Consider the following 10,928-nt stretch of genomic DNA (forward strand, 5'->3'; position numbering starts at 1 on the left):
CACCTGCTGGCACCTGCTTGCAGCACAGCTCTCACTTCATCAGATGCCTCTTGTTCGCGGCTAACCAGGAGTTAGGCCGTGGCCCAGCTGTGTTTGAAGTTACAAGCAACTCCTAGTCATCTCACAGTAAAATGGGTGGCATTTGAGTAAGTGAATTCACCTACAGACTAGTTTGGGCAAAGGAAAGGGGCCTGAGCCCTCTTTTCTGTCTATGTTTGTTGCATTTCTTCATGAGCTCATGAAATGAAGCTGAATTCACAGAGTACGTTGTCCCATTTTCTCTGCCATACTGTTTTTTTTCTTACTGGTCGCAGTCTGGTCCCTTCCTGCTGCAAAACTGGGAGGGAAAGAGTCCTTAAGTCCCTGTATGCACGTTTGGTTCTCGTACTGGACTGGAACTGCTGCTGCAGTAGCAGTCAAGGGCTGGGGCCGGAGCTGTTTGTAGGAAGTTCCAGCTGCTCCGCTGGCTTCCCAGTGTGATGGACCTGCTCTGGTGTCGCTGTGCTCCCACCCTTCTTGCCCTGGTGTCCCCGTGCAGTGGTGTCCCCATCCCGTTATCCTGCAATGAGAAGTTCAGATTTTGTAAAGGACTATGGGTGTGAAAGCTTGAAAATCTGCAGTTTGGAAAAACCAATGTTTGCTGACAAGCTTGCTTTCCTTACTGTGTCTTTAGACAAAGACAATATAAGAGCCTATATGTGCAGCTCCAGACTGTCCCCTACAGGGAAGACACCGATTGTCACTATTTGACTGTATAAAAGGGGATAGCTGGCAGACTGAGGGTGTGCTGGCTCTGTGGAACTGCACCTGGCACCCAGCACTGCGCGAAGAGGAGTTAAAGAGCATCTCGAACCCGTGTGACGCCGGGGGAGTGAGTCCGCGTTCGAGACAACAACCCGTCAATCCCGGTCAGGGTCGTTGCCTAGCGCAGCGCGTTCTATCCCCAGCGCTCCACAGCGCGGGGTAACAGAGCCTCGGTAGAGCTGTGCGCGTCTCTGACAGCGGCAGCACCGCAGCGAGCGAGCAGCGACCCCAGAGTCAGTGTCCGAGCGAGCAGCGACCCCAGAGTCAGTGTCCGAGGGAGCCCGGCTGCCCGTGCGGGCAGGGGGAGCCGCTCCCGCAGCCGGGGGCGCGCCGCGGGGACCGTGGTGGCGGCGGAGCCCCGCGGCGGCGGCGGAGCCCCGCGGCGATGGCGGCGGAGGGCCAGGACACGCAGCGGGAGCCGCAGCGCTCGGAGGAGGAGCAGCGCCGGCGAGACGAGGTGGTGCGGCACCTGAAAGCGAAGGTGAAAGCCGGGGGAACGCGGGCACGGCGCTGGTCCCGCGGCTGCCGCCTGCGGAGCCGCTCGCTCCGCCTGTCCCGCACCTCCGCGCACATGCCGGGCTGCGAGCGCCGTCGTGCGGCAGCGAGCAGGGGCTGAAACCGCGGGAGGGGTCGAGCGGCGGCGAGGAGGGATCGGAGCAGGGCGGGGGCCGGGCCGGGCGGGGAATGGGCTGTGCTGGGGCGTGGAGGGAAGCTGCTGCAGGAGGAGCCGTATCTGGTACAAGCTCCCCCTCATTCCATGTACCCATCCAGGTACTGAAGTACCGGAGCAAGTGCCAAGCGTTGGAGGAGCGGCTGGAAGCACACGGGGTGAGTGTGCGGGTTGCCAACTAAAAGTAGCAGGCCAGAAAAACCCCGTCAAGAATCATAGAATCACAAACTGGTCTGGATTAGAAGGGACCTTAATGCTCATCCAGTTCCAGTCCTCTGCCACAGGCAGGGACACCTTCCACTAGAGCAGGTTGCTCCAAGCCTCATCCAGCTTGGCCTTGAACACTGCCAGCTATGGGGCAGCCACAGCTTATCTGAGCAACCTGTGCCAGGGCCTCACCACTGTCACAGGGAAGAACTTCTGCCTAATGTCTAATCTAAATCTGCTCTCTGTCAGCGTGAAAGAATGCTTTATTGCTGAAATGACACTTGTCCCAGGTCTTGGGACAGGGCTACACTGCCTGTTACATTCTGTGGTTGTCTCTGAAAAAGAATGGGTTGAAGCGTAGCATTTTGGAAGCTACTCTGGTGTTCAACATACAGAGCTGGCTCTGTGCTTTTCTTCCTGCTTCATGGCTAAAGTAAACCTAGGAAATGGAGGTTTAGGAGAGTAGAGAGCTGAATTGGGCTAAACATGTCCTTTCTTCTGCAGGGATCCCTTCCAGGCGGAAGAAAAGCCACAGAAGACCACAGCCTGGAGAAAGTGCTGCTTGAGCTGGAAAAGGAGAAGCTAAGGTACAAGAAAGAAGCGTTCCCTCATACTTGGTATCCTGAATGCTCCTGGAAGTGAGGGAAAACCTGTCAGTGCTACCTGGTCTCTCCAATGGAAGCAGTTGGGCAAGCTGCTTTGAAAGGAGCCAGGCCCACAATCTGCTCTGTGTGCAGAAATAGTGGTGTGTGCTGAATGGCTCTGTTTTGAACAGGGGGTTGTTCCAGGTGACCTCCAAAGGTCCCTTCCCAGCCTCAATTATTCTATGGTTCAGTACATGAGTAACTCAGGACAATGCTAGAGAAAGGTGATCAGACAGCACAAGCGGGAGGCAAGACACTAACTATGGGCATCATCAAAGTTGAAGAGGGAGGGGGAGTCCAAATTGTAGAGGGAATTGAAAGCTCAAAGCAAGAAGCAAATGAGTTTGCCATCACAGAGAGCTCTTAGGTAATCCTAGGAAGAAGCTCTTTTACTGCCTCTCGGCTTGATAACAAAGTCAGTGGGGGAGGTAATTGGAAAATTACAGGGGTGCTGCTTGTGGGTATCAGTTGTTCAGTGACCTTGTTACTGTTTTTCCCCTTCCAAGGCGTGAGAGTCTGGCCGAAATGAACTCTCGCCTACGGGAGCAACTCAATAGAACGAATGAGGTTAATTCAGCCCTCAAAGAAGATGTTGGAAGACTGATGGCAGATCGGATGAAGGCCCGGAAGGAGCTGGAATTGAAAGAGAGTGAACGGTGCAGTGAACGTGAGGTAAGTCCAGGCTATGGGAATGTCAGACATGATGCCGGAGTGGAATGGGAATGCATTTTATTTCTGGCACAGAGAGCTCTCTGTGTGAAAGCTGTGGCTACACTGAGAGTATATGGGTGCTGACGAGCAGAAGACGACTGTGAGATGGAGAAGTGTGACCAGATTGTGGTGATGGAAGATGCCCACCTGCTGTGACCATACTGCTTGCTCTTGAAGGCAAACACTTGCTGTTGCCGGGCACCGTAGGGCAGTCACACAGGAATGCTCGTCTGTTTAATAGTTCCTAAATCTCTGTCTACAGCAGTGGAGACCGGAGAGGTCTCTGTGTGTTCAGAGTCAGAGTAGCCAACAGAAGAACAGGACAGGCCTCCCAAACCCATAGCCTGTTGTAAGCAAATCTGACACTGCTCTTGGAGGGGCTTGTTTTTGTCTTCCACCACCAAGACATTGCAAGGCGAGATGATGAATCATGATCTGTTTGCTTTGCTGATATCCACTCCTGCAGGAGAAGTGTGGATGTTTCCTTCTTTGAAGTCAAGTGACAGGTCTATTGAGGGTGCCTCCATGGTGCCTCTTCAGTCCTTGATGCCCCAGTTGCAGTTGCTATTAAAGGAGACCTGATGATAATGGTTGTACTCTCTCCTAGCTGAAAGACTTGTACAGTGGCACTGAAGGCTAAACTGGCATTTCTTTTTGTCTTTGCATGTTTATGTTTATGACAACTATGTAAAGGGTGAACATAACCGTCTACTCAGCCTGTGGCATGAGGTGGAAACCTTCCGCCACCACTTCCTGGAGATGAAGACTGCCACTGACCGGTGAGTGGAAGCTGAGGCTGGATCTCTTGCAGGAAAAGGCAGCGTCCCTTCACACGTGCTTTTGAGCCTCAATGTTACGTTAGTGGCAGCTAAAGATGGGATTTCTCCTTGGGTCTCTGAGGCAATGCCATGAAGCTACTTGAGGCTACTTTCAGAATCATTTTGGTTTGTGCTGGTTTTCAGATAAAACTGAGGGGCTTGGGTTATAAGCAGTGCAGAGGCTCTGAACAGATGAACTTGACCATGGTGATGTTTGGGCATATTAACACAGACACAGGCACATGCAGACATACTGGAATAGACCAACCAAAGCTGTGATACAGCATGGAGAGCAGTCCATTCTATAGAAGGATTAAGATCTGTTGTGCCATGCATTTCTTCTTACTTCTGAAAACAGGCTTATTCCTCAGCTATCCAGTAGAGTCATTGCTCAACTGTCAAGATGTGTCTCAAAGTGTCAGATGAATGATTTGTCCCCATTGAAGATGTCCTCTTTCCTGACAGCTTTTACTGTTGCACTATTACGTGCTTTGGAAGTAGGTGAGCTGATCACAATGGTGGTGTGACCATTGGCTTGCTCTTTATTCTTCTTCAGAGATCTGTCAGAGCTGAAGGCAGAACAAATGAGGCTTTCTGGGGCTATACTTCTAAACTGCTCCCAACTGAACGCCAATGTACAGCTCCAGGCATCCCTCACTCCATGTAGACCTGTGCTGAAGGACCAGGCACAGCAGCAAACAGGAGAGAGAATAAACCAAAAGACTCAGAAAGTGATGTACTTACATGAGCTGGAGAAGAAGGAACTTCAAGATAGGTAAATGTGTTTTAAACTTTGCTATTACCAGCATTATCTTTTGTGGCTGCTGCTTGGATTCATAGATGGGTTGCGTTCACATTTAAAACATGCCCATGCTGTTTCTGCCCCTACTACAACTATTGCCTTCAACAGAAAGGAGAGAAAAAAAAGTCAGACTGACAGAAGCTCTCCTGAGTAGGACAAGGCTGGGAAACAGACTGCATATCACAGTGGTTTTGCTGTTAACTGATTCTTGGTGAGAAATCTGAGAGCAGTTTAAAGAGAGGGCTGCCTCTTGTACAGCCCTTTTGCTACCCAGGGCTGTGCTAAAGGAGTTGGGAGGAATTTGCCCAGGGCCACCATCAGCAGTGTAAGCACCTCTATACTGACAGTCCCTTGCAAGACTGAGTGCAGAAGGCCTTTGGGGCCAGAAGTGCCGTTCTGCAACCTCCAGCATGTTAACCTGTAGAGATGAACGCTACCTTTGTGGTGTTTTCTGGGTTGAACTTTCTCCGCTATGCTTCTGGGAGCTGCTTAGCTCTTTAACAGGTGGTGGTGGGTAATGCTTTTGGAATGGCATGTGGACCTTCTCTTCTCAGGGTGGCAGAGCTCTCAGCCTTGCTTGAACAGTCCCAGAGGGAGAACAAGGAGAAGGAGAAGAGGCTGAAAACACTGAAGAACACTGTGGAGTTACAAGTATGTTTTACCTCTATCTGGAGTCAGTCTAGGTGCAGGCAGTGGCAGGGGAGCTGCACACAATGCAGGTGTCTTCCTCATGGAGGTAGCACCAGTGCTATTCTGCCTATGACTTTAAGCCTCTGGGGATCAAAGTTCCTTGGAACCCTTAAGTTGCCAGTCCAGATCCACTTGAGACACTTCAGTCTTAGCAGTCTGATCCACCTGTTGCTTGTTCTGATGTTCCTCAGTGGCCCGACTCTTGGGTGCATGAGCATCTATGTGGCGTACCCAGGTTCTGCACCTGGGTAGCACTATCTTGCCACAAGGCCCAGATGGGTCTACCTCTGTGTTGCCACATGCTCTGCTTCCATTGCTGCAACCACCCCACAGAGGTCTGTTAGAGCTGAAGGCAGAGCAAATGAGGCTTTCTGGAGCTATACTTGTAAACTGCTTCCATCTAAACACCAGTGTACAGCTCTGGGAGTCTGTCACACTGGATAGATCTGCCCTGAAGGATCAGGCACAGCAGCAAGCAGGATAGAGAATAAACCAGAAGACACAGGAACCAAATTGCCACCATCCGTGAGTCACTATAGAAATAAAGTACTGGCCATTTTTCTTGCCCAGCAATGTCCAAGGCCAGCTAGACGGCTTTCACCTCTGCAAACTGACTTGACTCACATCCTACTTCAGCAGTTTCTGCAACTTGTCAGAGCGGACTCCAGGCAGCCACTGATGTGGTGGAGTTGCCACAGTATTTTGCTGAGGTTGGAGTAGCTGCAGTGCTCATTGCCAGGCCATCTGTGACTTTGCCATCAGATCCAGAAACCTCCTTTTCGCCTTGAGGGTACTGAATAGTGTTTCTGCTTGTCTTCACCACTGGCCACAGGCTCAGCTGCTAATAACTCACTTATTTTCTGGGTGGGCATTTGGCTGCTTGGCTCAGTGAACCTGCATCTGTTGGATTCTGCCGTGGTTTTGTCAAGGAGACACTTGGTAGTGCCGCAGGTCACAAGGCTTTGGTTACTTCTTGTTGGAAACGTGTTGATGGCTTGTGGAGCTGTTGCGCAATTCTCTCAGTTGTCCTCTCCTTCTATGGATTCTTTTAACCCACCTGTCTGTGTTGACCTCTGTTTTGGATTTTGATTAGCTGCAAAGAGGTGATTGTATTGTCCATGAATCTGAGTGGGGCTACTCCTCTCCCATGTGGCAAAAGAAACAAAGTGTGTAGCTCTGAATTCCCACAAGAGCTGAAGCCCCTCTGAAGGCCCACAAGGGCTGTTTCCCTGCCAAGCATCCCCTCGTTGCACCCAACTGCTTTACACACTGAAGTAAGTGACACTTTGATGTTGTTTTCTTGTCTAGAACTAGAATTTGTGTGTCTTTTCACTTTCTGCAGTGAGCAAAGTTGCTTTTGCTCAACCTTTCTATGAGTTTGTCCTGAAGGAGCTGTCTGGTCCCAGGCAGGCCAGTATGGCCTTACCCATCACTTTCATCAGATTCAGTGACCTTCTCTTCCCCTTGAGGGTACTGGATAATGTTGAGCAGGGCTCAGTAAGCTTGGGCCAGGCCCCAGCACGTTGCAGTGACTGGTGCCTCTCTGGAATTGCCAGGACAACAGCATACTTGTTCCAAATATTTGATGAGTTTTCCCAGATTTTGCACTTGTTCAGAGGTGAAGTTCCAAAGCATTGCAGGGGCCCAGTGGCCTAGGACCTTGTCCAGGCGATCCCACACACCCTGCCACTCATAACTATCCAGCCTCAGGGAAGATCTCTTGGTGGTGTTCTTAGGTAGTTGTCTAACCTTAAACAAGACATGAAACACCTTCAGCAACATGCTGGTTCCCAGCAAAAGAACCAGGTTGGTTTCTAGGGTATTCAAAGGATATTCAAAACCATTAAAACTCTCAGATGCTGCTGTAAATAGGCTTGTGGGGAAGGGGAAGATGTGGGAGGATGTCTCCTCCATAGACTGGCTCTCTGAGGAGAAAAGGCAAAAGGTATAATTACTAATAGTTCCCATTAGATGGCTCCCAAAGTATAGAGATGATGGCAATGCTGAGAACGCACATGAGATGAGTTTCATGACAGGCAGTTCTATCATACCACAAGACAATTTTATAAGGTAGAACAGAAAAAGAACCTTAGCCCAGGCCTCCGAAGCATAAACATCAAACCAGGGAATGCTGGCTGCAAGTAAGGTGATACATAACGCAACTCTGAGACCAAGCACAACAACTCTTAGAGAAATAAATCCACTACTACTGCTACTTCTACTAACGATAAGGGAAATAAGAAGGGAAGAGATATAAAACTAAAGGGAAAGTGATACACAAGACAGTTACTCACCACTGGCTGACCGATACCCAGCCCGAGCTGAGCAGCACTAGGCCCCTCCCAGCCAACTCCCCCCAGTTTCTATACTGGGCATGACATGCTGTGGTACAGAATATCCCTTCGGCTAGTTGGGGTCAGGTGTCCTGTCTCTACTCCCTCCCATCTTCTTGTGCCCCTCCTCACTGGCAGAGCATGAGACTGAAAAGTCCTTGATCAGGGTAAGTGCCACCAAGCAACAACTAAAACATTGGTGTCTTATCAACATCATTCTCAAACTAAAGCCAAAACACCAGCTACTAGGAAGAAAATGAACTCTATCCCAGCTGAAACCAGGACAAGTAGCTTTTTCATTCCTGTTTTCCAGTTTCCATCAGCTTCCTTATTCCCTGGGAAGCATTAATGTTTCCTTTCCTTGCTATTTGCAGTGTTCATCTGGTGCTTGTGTCCATGGCTCTATGAAGCTGAAGGAGACCAAAATTGTTCCTCAGAGCTTCAAGAAACTGGGTGTTCAGGCAGCCTCCAGCCACTTCCCACATTACTCTTCTTGTTTAGAGCAGCTGTATTCAGAAATGCCTGGAGTACTTGTGGCCACAGGGACAAAAGTGCTTTGTGGCCTGAGCAAATGAGAGAATTGAGGCTTTAATAACTCTAGGTGCATTTTGGGGAAAAGGAGAACTAGATAAATAAAACCAAGTAGAATGAATAAAGAGTAACAGCTTAATGTGGGCTTTCAGGTGGCGTTAGATGGCAGTGAGAGCACAGTCAGCATTACTTCCATTGATGACACAGAGAGCACAGTCAGCACTACCTTCGCTGGCAGTTCCCAGCATGCCAAGTCTAGCATCGCCCTCTCTTCTGTGAGCTCCCCTGAGGCAGAGGGTGCCTTTGCATTGTGCAAGGACCTAGCAGCAAAGAGGCAAGAGATGACACAGGTGAGAATTTCTGCTTCTCCGGCCACAGGCTCAGCTGCTAATGCCTCAGCTTGAAACCTTTCCTTTACTTAGCCAGTTTAGCTGCTTTCTTTCCCGCCTTCCCACTCTCGGTCCTGCACTGCCTCGCCAGTCTCACCAACTTTGTGCTCTGCTGCTTTCTCTCCTTGACCTCCACCACCTCATCACACCTTTTGCCTTCTCTCTGCTTGCTTCTTCTCGCACCTATCTGGAGCCATCTTCCCTGCTCCTTATTGCTTGTTTGTGCTCTTTCCCTGCCTATTCCTTGCAGGCCCTAAGAGAAGAGATTTATGCCAAGGACACCACCATCAACATCCTGCAGCACAAGCTGAGACAGCAGGAAGAGGAGTGCAGGAGGCTGCAGCAAAGGCTTGAGCAATTGGAGAAGGAATGCAAGCCAGCCAGCCCGCAGCAGCGCCTCCAGGCTCTGAGAGATGCACTCAGAATGTGAGTGTTACCCCCTCCTCCTGTATTCTAGAGGCAATCTGCTTCCAGTTGTGGGAGTTCAGAGGTGTTATGGACAAAGAACTCGCCTGCCCTACCTCGTGGATGCCTGTCTGGTGCTTTAGCATCCCTCTGTCACTGCTTTTCATGCTCTACTGTGAATCCTAAGGCAGGACCTGGAGATTCAGCGTGATGTTGGAATACGAGATGCCTCCCTCTCGACATGCTGATTCTCTGAGTTCTTGTTCTTTGGGTGCCCTTTTCTAGCCACTGCTTCTCAGTGAATGAAGGCAAAAGCCTGCCTTCCTTACTCTTTCCCTCTTCAATTACCTTGTGAGGGGAAGAGGAAGTTCTTCCTTACTGTGCTCCCCACAGCTCCATCCTGGAATGATGAAAATGGGATCCGTGGCTCTTCAGGCCTCTTTGTTCTTCTAACTAAGCCTTGTCTCTGCAGTGACTGTGCCAACCTTAGGAGAATGAGGGCAGGCCTACAGCAAAATCTTCTAATAACGGAGCAAGAAGCCTGGCATCTGCCTCAGCATAACACAAAATTGCAGCTAAAGGAAAAGGTGGAGCAGCAGCAGGCACTGGAGAGAGCACATCATGACCATGGGCTCCTGTGAGTGTTAAAGCTTTCTCTGGGCAGGGGTGGGCACGGCTGGGCTTTAGGAGGCCCACCATAAAGATAACAACTTTGGCACGCTCATCATTTGTAGCATAGAAAGGTGAAGGGAGCAAATGGGCAGATCCGGCTCCCTACTGACACACAGCACAGCTGCCTCCTTCTTCTTTCCTTATGACTCTTTACAAAAATCATTCCAAACCTTAAAAGAGTAGTTGGCGACAGGCACAAGCTGAAACAAGAGAGGATCAGACAAGATTTCGTGAGAACATAAATCTTCACCTGACTGCTGCGATTTTACAAATATCATGGACAGTGGCTTAGCAACTTCATCCGCCAGCTCCCTCAGCCCCATGGATGGATTTCATCACGTCCCATGGACCCGTGCACATTCAGGATCCTAAGATGATCTTGAAACTCATCCTCTCCTACAGTGGGCCTAAGGTCTTCATCCTCACAGTCCCTGCATCTGCCTCCCAAGACTTGGGTGGCGTGGTCAGACCACTTGATGGTGAAGACTGAGGCAAAGAAGTCACTGGGAACCTCAGCCTTGTCCAAATCCAGGGTAGCCAGTTCTCAATGGCAAATATTTCAACTCCATCAATGGCAAAGAGTGATGCAGCTCTAGTCAGGAAATTCCCACATTCTATAAGTGTACATAGAAAGCTGTTGGAAATCGTTCCAACTGCTGTATCTTGGACATAGTATGTATCTTGGGTTTAGAAAGGAGAATGTTTTCACATTAAAAACTTGTCTTTCCCCTTCTCATAGGCTGAAGGGCTTTGCTGAACTTGAAGAAAAATATTCACTGCTACAGGGAGAGTTGGTAGTTGCGAGAAAGACACAGGAGGAATTGCTCCTTCAGAGGGATCAGCTGAAGCAGGAGAAGCATGAGCTTCTTACCATGGCACAGGAGAAGGTATGATCACCTTGTGGGAGAGGGAGATGTGATAGCCAGACCATCACAGGTGCTGCTTCTGGCAGTAGAAGAAGAAGGTTCTTCTCCTTGGACAATGGTGGTCAGAGAACACAGGCTCTTTGGGATAGTTGTCCCCACATCATTATTGGGAGAGCTGAACTGGGAGCATGTCAGAGACACACAGGGGATGTGGAGCTGCTCCTTGAAGTTGGGGATTTTCCTGTCCAAGCCAAACCTCCTCCAGAGGATACCAGTCCCAGAGATTTCTGGGTGGGCATTTGGCTGCTTGGCTCAGTGAACCTGCATCTGTTGGATTCTGCTGTGGTTTTGTCAAGGAGACGCTTGGTAGTGCTGCAGGTCACAAG

At 50.0% G+C, this 10,928-nt stretch overlaps 1 protein-coding gene across 1 annotated transcript; it reads left to right on the plus strand.

Moving 5' to 3' along the window:
• Positions 1-1,189: 1,189 nt before the first annotated feature.
• Positions 1,190-9,029, plus strand: LOC115615369 (centrosome-associated protein CEP250-like). Its single transcript, XM_030503454.1, has 8 exons — positions 1,190-1,285; positions 1,576-1,632; positions 2,186-2,268; positions 2,832-3,018; positions 3,730-3,815; positions 4,411-4,629; positions 5,211-5,307; positions 8,850-9,029. Exons 1-8 carry the CDS (start codon positions 1,190-1,192, stop codon positions 9,027-9,029), a joined length of 1,005 nt encoding a protein of 334 aa, XP_030359314.1.
• Positions 9,030-10,928: the final 1,899 nt, after the last annotated feature.

Source organism: Strigops habroptila, chromosome 13, assembly GCF_004027225.2.
Source record: "Strigops habroptila isolate Jane chromosome 13, bStrHab1.2.pri, whole genome shotgun sequence".
In the NCBI taxonomy this organism is placed as follows: domain Eukaryota; kingdom Metazoa; phylum Chordata; class Aves; order Psittaciformes; family Psittacidae; genus Strigops; species Strigops habroptila.